The 15,163-nt window shown below is 37.6% G+C and overlaps 1 protein-coding gene across 1 annotated transcript in view; it reads right to left on the reverse strand.

Annotated features, from left to right (window-relative positions):
* Positions 1 to 15,163, reverse strand: part of ANKRD26 (ankyrin repeat domain 26) — a 127,795-nt gene that overhangs the window by 22,782 nt on the left and 89,850 nt on the right. The window contains exons 23-26 of the mRNA XM_090267369.1: positions 4,930 to 5,496; positions 3,578 to 3,730; positions 632 to 702; positions 201 to 294 (exon numbers count right to left, since the gene is read on the reverse strand). Of these exons, the coding sequence (XP_090123495.1) occupies positions 201 to 294; positions 632 to 702; positions 3,578 to 3,730; positions 4,930 to 5,496 (885 nt within the window). The remainder of the gene's footprint in view (positions 1 to 200; positions 295 to 631; positions 703 to 3,577; positions 3,731 to 4,929; positions 5,497 to 15,163) is intronic.

The following is a 15,163-nucleotide window of genomic DNA, read 5'->3' on the forward strand; positions in this document are numbered from 1 at the left end:
ACTATAAAAAATTAATTTTATGAATTCAACTTCTTTTATAAACAGGAATTACATTACTAGTAGCAAGTACTATCATATGAATACAATAAATACTTTTATCAGTGAGACTTTTCGTATTGCCCAAAATATCTTATACACTATTACTAGAGATATAAAAAAATTCCTTTTCCAGTATGATGGAAATTAACAGATTGACTTACCGAATATGTACCTAAGAGGGTTCCCTGAAGCTGTTCAATTTTGAGTGCCTGCTCTTTGATGGTAACTTTTAACTTGCTGTTTTCAATTTCAAGCCTAAAATGTATATTTTAAAATAATTATTCTGACACATTGATTTAAAAGATACTAGATAATTTCTGAATAAACATCTGAAGGTGCAATTACATAAAATCTTACAATTTAAAAAGCAGATGAATTGACAATTTATTGTGCCATTTGTCTAGCTGTTTTATAGATAATGTGCAAACTTTAGAGGTAAAGTACAGAAATTATGCATTTCAAAATATTTCAAAGCTGAAATATTTATCCAGCTTAACACTGATATATTTCTTATAATAACTGATCTAATTCTCATACTACACTGCTCATCTGCTTTATAAATACTCATGTTATTTTCTGTGCTGCTCTATACTTTTGCTTGTGGTCTTGCGTCTCCTCAGCACGTCTTATGGCCGCTGTATATCGATTCTGTGCTTCTTGTAACTAAAATAAAGAAACAAAAATGCTTTTAATTACTAATAATCTAGTACAAGTCTATCTGTTGTTGTAACTTAAATTTTATTGGACAACAATCACACTTTTCCATCCGCATTTTGTTTATGGCTACTTCATGCCAAAACAGCAGAGATGAGTTATGACGACAGAGAGCTCATGGCCCACAGAGCCTAAAATATTGACTACCTGGTCCTTCACAGAAAAGGTCACCTAGTGATTCTCTAGCACTCAAATATTATTCATGTTTTTAAATTATATTTTATCAGATAAACATACACATTTATAAACTGGTCAAGTGGGAAAAATAGAAAATTACCTTCTGATAAACATTCATTTTTTTGTATTCCAAACATCATATCCACTATAAATTTAAATATTCACAAATGTGAATGACTATGGCTATTCTAGTGACTATGAAAGTTAACATGCTGCTTTCGGTGACAATGATGTTTCATTGAATAGCCTGAGAGGCAGTATCTACATAGAAGCCAGAATGCCTGGGTTTGAATTCCACATCCTGCATTTATTAGCTGTGTCACCTTGAGCAAATTACTTAAACTTTCCTTGTCTCAGTTTCTTCAACTGTAAAATGGAGTTAATAATGCTATCTACCTCACTGGGATGTTGGGAAGATTAAATTAGGGAACATATGTAAAGTATGTGGCCCATAATAAACTCTAACATTATTATTGTTGCTGTATTTTAAGTTCTAATAAAATTTTATACTTTAGGCAAATGGCAATGGAAGTGGTCTCTTGTACAAGTTACAGTGAAAACATTCTTCACTGACAGTAGAAGCAAACGAGGAGCACGAGCCCCAGACTATATCCCCATACTTTGGAAAGTTTTCACTAAGACTACTAGCCAGTAATACTTTTCTGCTTATAACAAGTTATAACTTACTTCCTTTCTGTACTACTTAGCAGGCAATAGTCATGAGCAATGCAAACAGCGCCTCCTGGACTGAGTACATCGCTTACATGGCCTGACAGGCAGGGTATAAAGCCACTGACATAGAGGTAACGGGGCTCTATGCTAAATAAAAGTTCCCAGATCCATTCATCCCCAGCCACTGTTTATGCTGGGCTGCTTCAGCAAGTGATGTACTCTGATGAGTAGATTAAGGTGATGTGGAATGGCATATCGGTATCAGAAAAGCCCTTCCCAGAGCTTTACAGATGGTAAAGTGCTATAAATCTCTAAATTCCAGGTCTGGCTGCATAGTGAAGGAAGGCTGGTTTCTATTTTGTTTGTTTTCTTACACTGGGGATAAAAAAATGAGCTTCTGATCAAATAATTCTCTATTATATTTATGTTTAATTGCTTAAAATACATTGAGAATAAAGCTTAATTATATCAATGTCTCCAAGAAGAAAGTAGTGGTGTGATATAAAATAATTTTATCCAAATAGTTAAGCTAAAATATTTTCAATTTAGTCGTATACAAAGATAAGTACCTTCATATCGAATAATACACCCCATAGACAAATTTATACTTAAAAAGACAAGATTATGTCTCATAAAAAGAATTAAAGCAATGTAAAATTAAGGACTGGGTTGTTCAGCACAGACAAGATGACAAGTGCTGAAAAGAATGAGGCCAATGAGAGGACAGTCAGAGAAAGCTTCATGGAGAAAGGGAGGTTGGGAGCTGGGTCCGAACAGATGTCGGATTAGGCAAGAGGAATAGAAACTGAAAAGACAAAATGGACAGCATGGGTAAAGGTCGAGAGATGCTGAAATCAGCCCAGTTAAAGCCAATGGCAGGTAAATAAAAACATATGTTTACATAATAACTAATGTTCATAGTAGAATTATTAACAGCTAGGAAGTGAAAACAACACAAAGTTTCATGAACTGACAAATGGATAAGTGGTTTAGCCACATAATGAAGTATTGTTCTGCAATAAAAAGAAATACATAAATACTGATGTGCTATCATATGGTTGAACCTTGAGAGTGTGACATTAAGTGAAAGAAGACAGTCACAAATGCTGCATACTGTGTGATTTCATTTATATGAAATGTCCAGAATAGGCAAGTCTGTAGAAACAGAAAGTACACTGGTTGTTGCCTGCCTGGTGGTGGGGAAGACAAGAAGCTGGGAGTGACAGCTAGGAGATGTGGAGTTTGATTTTGGAGTGATGAAAATGTTCTATAATTGACTGAGGTGATAGTGAGATGCATAACTCTCTATATATGTCAAAATATATTGCATGTATAATTTAAGTGGGCAGATTATATGATATGTGAATTATAGCAATATAATTTTTTTTAAAAGCCAATGGTGGATCTAAATTTAATTTTTAAAATTTTCTCTTGTGGACGTGCATACTATAATGATCTGAATATTTCCATGCTTTTGCAATGTTTCTAAGTGAGAGAAAATGAAGGAAATGCCTATTTCAACTGGCTTGTAGAATGATGTTTCCATACAAGTTATTCTGAAGTCTATGAAATAAATATGGATTCTTTGTCCATTCACAAAAGTGAAGATAAAAAATTTCTGGAACATTCCGTTACACATTATCCTCTGATTTTATCTGTCAGTTCATCATGATAATGGAGATATCACTAATAATATTGTATAGTAGAAAATAAAGTCTCTTGAATTCTGTGAAGAATAATGCACAATTCTCGACTTTCCTAAGGGTAAATATTATGAGAAAAAACATAAATACAAATGACTGAATAAAGCAACGGTTTAATAAATGTAAGTGCATTATAAAGATAATAAAATTATAATAAATTAATTACAATAAAGATAGAAAGAAAGCTGCCCATGAAAATTAGTATCCTAAAACATATTCTATTACTTAATCAGCTATAGATTAACTGATGGCATGTTAAATTCCATACATACTTGACTTCCGATTTCTTCTAAGTTCTTCTTTAAATCCTGTGTCTCTTCTTCCAAATTCGTACGATAACGTGATGTAACCTCCAGTGAAGCCTCTGACATAGATAGTCTTTTCAGAGTATCAGCCAGTTCTTCTTGAAGTTGTCTCACAGCTGCCTAGTAAGACATTTCTGTTACTGATTTTATAAATCACACTATTAAGTCATGTTAATAATATATAACTTCATATACAGAGTGGGGCAAAATAAGGTTTACAGCTGTGAATATGCAAAACAAAGAGTTTACTCTTGTATTATTTATTAATTACTGTATTATTTTCCACACAAACAACTGTAAACCTACTTTTGCCCCATTCTGTATGTACTTTGTTAGTCATATTATTAACACAAAATATAACCGGGGAAGTATCACTAATATACATCAGTTCACCTTCTTTTCCTCAGATGGACACATTCCTGTTTATTAGGTAATCTGGCCTTGATCTCCCCCCCTGTTACATATAAATCCTACCACCCCTCACTAGTCTGAACTGGAGAGCCAATGCCAAATTAATAAATCACAGAAAACTACAATTTTCTCTGTATTAAACAAACTTATCTCCAAATGATCATAATTGGATCTTGAAACAAAAAATATGAGCAAATTACTTGTAAAAATATTCAAACAAAATTGTAAATAGTGGAAAGATTAAATCAAGTATAGTTTTGCTAAAACTCATCATGTTTGTCTCAAATTATGATTTAATGAAAAGTAGACATTTTTAAAGAGTTTAGAGGTCATAAGATTATATTACTCAAGAATGAAATATTTCCAAATTTAATTCAGATCGACATAAATAAAAATAGCATTATACTAACTAAAATGTATCAGAAGCCACTGAGGGAAAGGTACTATAAGATACAGCGTCTACACTTCAGTTCATCTGGGAAATCTGAAATTAACTGTCAAGATAATCCATTTAACTGAAACTTAATTTCAAAATACTCCTTTTAGGAATGAGTATTTCCATTTATCTGCTTCATAATGGTATTGAAATGTGGTGAGATTAAAATTAGTATTTTATCAGTATAAGGCTAAATTGTTAATATAAATCTATATCTATTAACAGTCTATAATATAACCTCTTAAAATTTCATAGACAACACAATGTCTTTACTCAAAACAAAACACCTCTCAAGTCTAATTTTCATTTGCAGGATACAATATCTGCATTTAAACTGATAGAGCAAACACAGTTATAATCTATATAGTTTTAATGTTCAACTAGATTCAAAATTTAGCCATCATCAAAAATAATATTACTTTGAATTTTCTTCTAGGAAATTTGAAAAATATCTATCTTTTTGGATACTTACATCTCTCTCTGCATTACTCTTTTCATACTGATGCATTCTTTCCTTTAAATAATGGCATTCATTGGTTAGTTCCTTATTTCTTTCATTTAGTATAACAACTTGTTTTTCACTTTCGGCTTGAAATATTTTGATGATATCCCGAAACTGATCTCGAATATTAGTTACTGTCATTTCTTTATTATTGGCTTTGTTGTGAGCATCATCTAGCTGCTGTCGAAGCGACATGTTTTCACTTTGTAGGTGAGATAGCCTCTCCTCTAAGGAGCCCTGCTTTCCAATGTACTTATTCACTTTACCTTGTTCTTCTTGATACATGTGTTCAATCTCCTTCTTTTGACACTGTGTTTGGCTTAGGTCTCTTTCTACACATTCTAAAACCAGTGTTCTTTCTCTGAGAGCATCTCTTGTGTGATGAAGCTCAATTTCTAGGCTATTGGATTTACTTTCTGCTTTACAAAGTTGTTGAGAAAGCATCTCGTTTCTTTTTTTTAGGTCAGAGATATCACAATTCATTTTTTCCTGAAAATGAAACCATTTTTCTTTTTCTTTTTCGTAACTTGCAGAAACCTAAGAAAAACATAGGAGACATGTAACTAACACTCATTGAAATGACGTATCATGATATCCTCTGAAATTAAAGAGTAACATATGTTTATAGAATGAAAGGTTGCAATAAGTGGATATCCCCCTGGAAAAAAGAGTTGGATCCAAACTTCCAAATCTGTACAAGTATAAATTCCCCAAAATTCAAAAATGTAATATAAAATGATAAATCCATGAAAGTACAAAAGGAATCATAAGAGAAATTTTAAGAATCTCTTAATTAGATAACTCTCAACGATGTCAGAGGAGTGAGTGAAGGCTGCGCTTGCCTCCTACCAGGATTTGTCTCCTGCATATGTTTTCAACAGTCATTTCTTGTCCTCACAGTCTGTGCATTATAAGTAACTAGTTTTTATATTATAGTTTATTTAAAATCTCATACTTTGCTCCTCCCCTTTCTCATTTAATTTATCACCTAGTTTCCTCTTCTTATTTTTGTTTTAAACTCTATCTTCTCTCTTGCCACGACTCGTTTCCAATCTGCACTCATTATTTCTCACCTCTTCAGCTTCTCCATACCATTTTTCTTGTCATTAGTCACCCCGCATTTTTTTCCTCATTCATAAAATACACTTATTCTCTCTCCAGCTTGATCAATCTGTGCCCATTGAGTGTGATATGGTGGTGGTTGTGGCATTTCTGCAACTGTATTCACAGATCTTCACTGTTCTGGTATTTCAAATCTCAAACCTTCTCATCCGCCTCTCCTACTCCATTTGTACCTTCCTCCAGCCCTTTCCTTCTTTAATTTTAAATTTGAATTTTACCCTGCCTTAGCCTGGTTTTGATTCCTCACTCTTAGTATTCCTTCTCCCTCCATCATTTCAAAATCACTTCCCTTTCCTCCAGACTTCTCTTAAGTTTCTCCTTCTTTTTTACCTCTTACACCCATCCCACCTATATAAATCTTAGCTCATAGGTTGTTGATAGTGTTGTGGTGAAACTTTTTCTCAAATTTGATTCCTATTTTTTCTTCTTATTCATCTTCCTTACTTTTTTTTGTTTGTTCTCTCACACACTATATATATTATAACTTCTGTTTAAACCTAATACTATACACTTGTCCTCTCTTCATTATGCCTTCTTCCCATCCTTTTTTTTATATATGATATAAATTTTACTTTCTCTCTCTCATTGCCTTATCCCTACTCGCTACTATTATTGCTCCTCCCCACCCCTCCTCAAAATCATTTTTCTTTCAGTTATTCAACTCTTGTTTGTTTTTCTTTTCTTATAATAGTCTTAATCTCTTTACATCCTTATTCATACTGGTTCATCTGCAGTTTATATGGTGACTGAAAGTGGGGGATGTCTTTGTGAGTGTGGGATTCTTGCCTGGGCTGGTGGTTTGTTTGAGCAGCAGCTCAACAACTGTTTACAAGACAGAGTGGGCGGAGTGACTCTCAGTCAGCTAGCTGGAGGGAAGGACCCACCAGAGAGCAGGACAATACCAACAGAAACCAAAACACTACCAGAGTCCAAATAAATGGCACAAGGCAATCCCAAGAGCATCAGGTTCAGGAGATCAAGGAGTCTGCACCACTGAATCCCACAGGACTCCTACCACAGATGGTAACACCATGAGAGTAGAAAGTCAAAGTAGATCAACCTAAGAAGCAGAAACAAACAAGAAGTCACCTAAAATGAGAAGATGAAGAAACAACATCCCATTAAAAGGAAAGGAGGAACTCACAGAAAGAGTGATAGATGAAATAGAGGCAAGCAAACTATCAGACATGGAATTCAAAATAATGGTCACAAGGAAGCTCAATGAGCTCAGCAAGCTCTGAGAAAACTACAAAGAACTCCAGGGGAACTACAAAGATCCACAGGGCATCTACAAAGAACTCCAGGGAAACTAAAAGGAACTCACTGGGGAACTACACCAGCATTAAAAAGGATTTAGAAACTATTAATAAAAGCCAGGAGGAAATGAAGAATACAATTTCTGAACTGAAGAACACAGCAGAAGGAATCAAAAGCAGGATAGATGAAGCAGAGCATCAGATCAGCAAGCTATAGGAAAACGTAGAAAAAAATTCCCATACAGTGCAACAAAATGAAAAAGTATTAAAAAAGAATGAAGAGGGTTTAACAGAGCTGCAGGACAACATGAAACACAATAATATCCGTATCATACAGATAACAGAAGGAGAAGAAGAGGACCAAGGGACAGAAAACCTGTTTGATAAAGTAATAACAGAAAACTTCCCAAACATGATGAGAGAAAGTTTCGCAAGTCCAGGAAGCACAGAGGGTTCCAACTAAAATGAACCCAAAGAGGCCTACTCCAGGACACATCATAAAGGATCGTAAAGGCAGGAAGAGAGAAATAGCAAATAACATACAAGGGAGCTCCGATAAGGCTATAAGCAGGTTTCTCAACAGAAACACTACAAGCAGGAAAGGAATGGCAAAAACTATTCCAAGAAATGAAAAACAAAGGTCTACAACCAAGATTACTCTACCCAGCAAGGCTCTCTTTCAAAATGGAAGGTGAAATAAGGGGTTTCCCAGACAAAAGAAGGCTAAAAGAATACATCTCCACCAACCAGCATTGCAAGAGAAGAGATGCTAAAGGGACTGCTTTAAGATGAAGAAACAGAGCGAGACAGAGAGGAACACGAGCACAAGTGGAAAAAATCACAATGGTAAGGTTATCAATAATAACCTTAAATGTAAATGGATTAACTGCACCAATGAAAAGACATAATGTAGCTGAATGGGTAAGAAAATGCGACCCACATATATGCTGTCTACAAGAGACCCACCTCAAAACAAAAGTTCTACACAGACTGAAAGTGAAGGAATGGAAAGAAGTATTTCAAGCAAATGGGCATGAAAAATAAAAGCTGGGGTAGCAATACTTATATCAGACAAAATAGATTCCATAACTAAGGCCATAAAAAGAGACAAAGGAGGATATTTCATAATACTTAATGAACAACCCATCAAGAAGTTATAACCCTTGTATACATATATGCACCCACATAGGAGTACCCAAATTTACAGGGAAAATCTTGGAGGATTTCAAGAAGAATAACGACAGCAACAAATTCATAGTAGGGGACTTTAACACCCCATTATCAACAATGGACAGATCTTCGAAGCAAAGAAACACCAAGGATATTTAGGCATTGAACAACACTCTAGATCAAATGGACTTAACTGATAAATACAGAAACTCTCACCCTCAAAAAGGCAAAATATACATTCTTTTCAAGTGCACATGGAATATTTTCAAAGACAGACCACATGGTAGGATACCAAACAAGCCTCAACAAATTCAACAAAAATGAAATTATATTAAGCATATTCTCAGATCACAGTGGCTTGAAATTAGAAACTAACCTCAAGGAAAAAACTCAAAAACACTAAAATTCATGGAGAATGAATAACATGCTATTAAATAATGATGGGTTAACAATAACATCAAGGAAGAAATCAAAAAGCTTCTGGAAACAAATGATAATGAACACACAACAGCCCAAACCTATGGGACACAGCAAAAGCAGTCCTGAGATGGAAGTTTATAGTGACACAGGCCTACCTAAAAAGGATAGAGGAATCTCAAATAAAAAATTTAACCCTACAGCTACGAGAATTAAGAGGAAAAACAACAAACAAAGCCCAGAGCGAGTAGAAGAAAGGAAATCATCAAGATCAGAGCAGAATTAAACGACACAGAGACTAAACAAACAATTCAAAAGATTAATAAAACCAGGAGTTGTTTTTCTGAAAAGGTGAACAAAACTGACAAGCCTTTAACTAGACTCATCAAGAAAAAAAGAGAGAAAACCCAAATAAATAAGGACAGAAACGAAAGAAGAGAAATCACAACCGATACCGCAGAAATACAAAGGATTGTAAGAAATTACTATGAACAACTACATGACAAGAAATCTGACAACTTGGGTGAAATGGAAAAATTTCTGGAAACATATAATCTTCCAAAATTGAATCAAGAAGCAGCAGAAAGCCTGAATAGACTGATAACAACTAGTGAAACTGAAGCAGTAAACAAAAGACTCCCGGCACACAAAAGCCCTGGACCAGATGGCATCACAGGCAAATTTTATCAAACATTTAGGGAAGAACTTACTCCTATCCTAAACACATACTGATGTTTCTCTCCCTCTTTCCCTTCCTTCCCCTCCCTCTAAAAAAATTAAATAAACACAATCAAAAAAAAAAAAAGAAGTCATAAGCTTAAGAGCAGAACCTTTAAAATACTGTTAAAAGAAGGTAGCCTTTTTAAACAGAAGGATCTTATCTTCCATGAAAAACTCAAATCTTAATTTAAATCACAGCTAAATTGGTCAAAGAGCGAAAAATACAAGCACTGTGAAATAATTTTTTAAAAAGACGTCTGACTACTTCCATAATAGCCTCAAGGCAACTTAGCATGAATGGTAACATTTCAAAAAGCCAAAATTTGAGACTTCTGGCCAAGATGGAGGCGTAGACAGTCACACTGCATCTCCGTCCACAACTAAGAAGGAATACAACTACCTCAAAACTAGAAACAACCATAAGTTCCAGAAAATCAAACTGCATGGAAGTCTAGCAAATGAAGATATAAAGAAGAAATACTCATCCAGACAGGTAGGAGGGCAGAGAGGACGCAGTGTGGTGGCAGCAGCGCCAGTGGCAGGCCCGCAGAAAGAGCAGTCATACATTTAAAAAAGTCAGGAGGGACACCTGGGGAGCGTTCCCAGCTCCTCACTGAACCTAGTAGCTCACAGCCCCAGCACAAGGGAAAATCAAGCCTCATTGCTTCTGACTGTGCAAACAAGTGCGGGTTGGGGAGGAGGCAGAAACTGCCGGTCTCTCAGCAGAGTCTGCTTAAAGGGCCCCCACGGTCTTAGGATGTCCACAGACCCACCCACTCTGGGAATGATGGCCAGGGCAGCAGCTAGAGGGGTGCCAGTCTGGTGCAGAAGTGGAAGAGGTGCCTGGAAGAGGGGTGAGTGCTGGGCAGGTGGCATTCTTCCCTGTCGGACCCCTCCTTCACATACAGCACCACAATGTGGTGAAACAGGTCGCCGTGTACTGACGAATCCCTAAGGCTCCATCCCTTACAACGTAATAGGAGTGACAGCTCTGCCTAAGACACAGAGGCAAACAAACACAGGAGCATGTCAGAATTAGGAGACAGAGAAATATGGCCCAAAAGGGTGAATGGATCAGGTTCCAGTGGGAGAACCAAGTGATGAGGAGATAGCAAACCTAACAGATGAGGAGATAGGCAACCTAACAAATGCATAATTCAAAATACTGGTGATAAAGATGCTCACAGGCTTGACAGATATGCTTGAGTAAAGCAAACGTATAAGAGAAGAAGCGAAGGCTATGCTAAGTGAAACGAAGGAAAATCGTCACAAAACCAATGGCAAAGGGAACGAAACCAGGGTTCAAATCAATGATTTGGAACATAAGGAAGAAAAACACAGTAAAATAGTGCAGAATGAGGAAGCAAGAACAGAAAAAAATGAAGAAAACTTCCCAAATTTTGCGAAGGAGATGCATATACAGATCTGGGAAGTACGAAGGGTCCCGGGCGAGCTGGACCCAGAGGGGACCACACCAGGATGCATCATGATTGAGATGCCAATGGTGAAAGATAGAGAGAGTCCTGGGGGCAGCAAGAGAGAGGTGGAGAGTTGCCTACAGGGGGGTGCCTATAGGACTAGCAGCTGATTTCTCAGAGGAAACTTTGCAGGCAGTAAGGGACTGGCAAGCAGTATTCAATGTGGTGAAAGGCTACCTGCAACCATGACTACTCTATCCAGCAAGGCTATCATTTGGAATGGCAGATGAAGTGCTTCCAAGACAAGGTAAAGCTAAAGGAGTTCATCATCACCAAGCCATTATTATATGAAATGTCAAAGGGACTTACCTAAGAAAAAGAAGATCAAAACCATGAACACTAAAATGACAACAAACTCACAACTATCAACAACCGAATCTAAAAAATAAAAACAAAATCCAACTAAGCAAATCAGAATAGGAACAGAATCATAGGTATGGGGATCATTTGGAGGGATGTCATCCGGGAGAGGGGAGGGGGAGAAATGGGGATATGGTGTATGGATTAAGAAGCATAATTGATTGGTACAAAATAGACAGGGGGAAGTTAATAATAATATAGGAAAGGGTGAAGCCAAAGAACTTATATGCACGAACCATGGACATGAACTAAGTGTGGGTGGAATTACTGGAGGGAAGGGGGATACTGGGCAGAGGGGAGCGAAGGGGAAAAAATGGGAACTCTTGTAACAGCATAATCAATAAAATATACTTTTTAAAATATCTCAAAAAAAAAAAAAAAGGCACGATGGAAAACCTGAAGGACTTAGAAAAGACAGGTGTTTACAGGCAAGGCTCAATGGCAGGTAGGTGGCTAAGCTCCTGTGCCCTGAAGGTCTGACTGAAGATCACCCTAAAGGTTCTTTGTGTAAGTTCCAGCAAAGCAGACTTAAAAGATCATATGTGATCATTTGCTACTCTTGATGTGTTCATGCAAATGAACAGGCTACATTAACAATGGACTTAATGCAGTTCCTTTAATGACAAGAAGGATAATCTTAAGGAGAAAAATCGCGATTCAAGGAAAATCACAATACGCAGTGGTAGACTATAAAGAAGTTCAGCTAACTGTCTTTAAAGTTTATTTTCATCAAAGTTTGTTTTCATTTGAAAGTTGAACTAGCTCTGTGGCATAATCAAAGATGCTTAATTTACAGGCAAAAAGAATGTCAAATGCCTTGCAATTGGATGTCTTTCCAATAAGACAGTCTTACAGATTTAGAGACTGGATTGTGGGTTATGTTGCATAAATTAACATCTGTTTTCTGTTTTCAAAGGGCATAAGCCTAGGATCTCATTACCTGAGTGGTTGTCTGTACATATAGGCCTCACTTAATCCTGTCTGCAGTGCTTCCTCCTGAGACTCAATGGTTTGGCTGAACTAAGTGGCTGGGTTGGTGAAGAATGGAATGGTCTATGGGCTTCACTTTAAAACTGGTTTCTCTTTTCTGTCCTAATGGCTTGGACAGAAAGGGTCCAGAGGTCTGAGGAGGGAAACCTAAAATATTCCCCTCAGCCCAAATTAAGTATAGTGGGCAAAAGGGTTTCGGACAGGTGTGATGTGCCTGGCACACCTTCCTCCAAAGAAGCCCTTTTTTTCCCTAATGTGGGACATTGAAAAATTAATATCTGCCTTTTGTCATCTAGTGGTTATGGACTGAATGATGCCTTTTAACCCTGTTGCCAAATCTGTTGCCCCCAGAATACAACAAGGATGCCAGCCTGTTAAACCAAGTACGCCATTGTTCGGGGACAGCCAACTGACCTGGGGTCTGCAAGATCCTTCCCCATGTGGGAAGGCCACCCTCCCCTCCACAACCGCACTCTTTTTAGGGATTTCTGGACCCAAGGGTGGGTAGGATGATGACCATGCCAGCTTGAAGCAGCTAGAGGAGCACGAGACCTTCACTCATTCTCCTTTATAAAATTATAAAGGGTCTTCAGTCTGAGAGCGGGGTCCTCCACCCAAATAAATAAACAAACAAATAAATAAACTATAAAAAAATGAATTGGAAAAAAAAAGATGAGTGGATAAAACTGCTGTGATACATTTACACAATGGAATACTGTTCGGCCATATAAAAAAGGACACCTTACCTTTTGTGATAGCATGGAAGGACCTGGAGATTATGTTAAGTGAAATAAGCCAATCAGAGAAAGAAAAGTATGATGTTATTTCACTTACATGTGAAAACTAATGAACAAAATAAACTGACAAACAAAACAGAAATAGAGGCATGGACACATGAAACAGACTGAGAGCTGTCAGATCAGAGGAAAGATGGGGAAATCGGATAAAAGAAGGTGAAGGGGGACCTCTGGCCAAGATGGAGGCGTAAATACACATGCTGTGTCTCCTCACAACTAAAAGGAAATTTACAACCACGTCAAAACTAAAAAAACCCAGAACATCCAGAAAATCGAAACTACAGGGAAGTTCAGCAAAGAAATAAAGAAGTAATAATCAGCCTGAAAGGTTGGAGGGGCAGAGCCAGGATGGAGAGAAAGAGGAGCAGAGCAGTGGCTGCAGGGGCTGCGGGGGTGATACTGGGCAGGCGAGTGGCTGCTGGGCGCGGGAAGCTGTACCTGGGCTGAAAAACAGCCATACAGTTTAAACCTGAGAAGCAGCCCCAGCGCCAAAACAGACCGCATAGTGGGCGGTTACCACACCGGGGCAAAGAGAGCCGCATTGCTTCCGACTGTGAAAGCAGGTGGGGGCTGGGATGGAGGACGAAGCTTATAGTCTCCAAAAGGAGGTAGCTTGCTTAGTACCGGAAGGGGGAGAAGTGCTTGGAAAAGTGATGGCAACTGGCACATTTCCCTCTCTGACCCCTCCCCCACATACAGCGCCAAAACAGTGAAACGGTTGCCAGCACTAATGAATACCTCAGGCTCTGCCCCCTATAATGTAAGAGGCACGACAGCCCCACCCAGGTCACAGAGGCGAACACAGAAAGCTGTCATGATGAGGACACAGAGAAAGTGGCAGATCAAGGTCCCAGTGACACAACTAAGCAACCAGCAGATAGCACACCTGACAGATCAGAAGACAGACAACTTAACAGATGCACAGTTCAAGGCATTGGTGATCAAGATGCTCATAGACTTGACAGCAAAGATTAAATAGGACAGGGAAAGAATGAAGGCTATCCTTGCTGAAATGAAGGAAAATCCATATGAAACAAGTGGTAAGGGAAAAGAAACCAGGGTTCAAATCAACAAATTGGAACATAAGGAAGAAATAAACAGTCAACCAGTACAGGAGGAAATGAGAATTTAAAACAAATGAGAAGGCTTAAAACTTCTGGAACAGCTATAAATGTGCCCACATCTGAATCATAAGGTTGCCAGAAGGTGAAGAGGGAGAGCAAGAAATTGAAAAATTATGTGAAAAAATAACGAAGGAAAGCTTCCTTAATTTGGGGAAGGAAATGGACATTTGGGTCCAGGAAGCAGAGAAAGTTCAAAACAAACTAGACCCAGGGAGGACCACACCAAGACACATAATCAAAATGCCAAAGGTTGAGGATAAAGAGAAAATATTAAAAGCAGAAAGAGAGGAGTAGAATTATCTACAAAGGGGTCCCTATAAGACTATTAGCTGATTTCTCAAAGGAAATTTTGCAGGCAAGAAGGGACTGGCAGGAAATATTCAAAGTGATGAAAAGCAAGGACCTACAATCAAGATTACTCTACCCAGCAAAGCTATCATTTAGAATGGAAGGCAGGTAAAGTGCTTCCAGACAAGGTAAAGCTAAAGGAGTTCATTATCACCAAGCCATTATTATATGAAATGTTAAAGGGACTTATTTAAGAAAAAGAAGATCAAAACTATGAACATTAAAATGAAAACGGTATCACAACTATCACAACCAATTATCACAACAGAAGTTAGGAATGGAAACAAAGGCAATCGAAGGAGGCAACTAGAGTGGGAACAGAATCATAGGTATGGGGAGCATGTGGGGGGAGGTCAGCGGGGAGAAGGAAGCGGGGAGATGGAGGGAGATGGTACAGGAATTAAGAAGCATAGTAGGAGGGT

Source organism: Furipterus horrens, unplaced genomic scaffold (genome assembly GCF_987537825.1).
Source record: "Furipterus horrens unplaced genomic scaffold, mFurHor1.1.pri manual_scaffold_2, whole genome shotgun sequence".
In the NCBI taxonomy this organism is placed as follows: Eukaryota; Metazoa; Chordata; class Mammalia; order Chiroptera; family Furipteridae; genus Furipterus; species Furipterus horrens.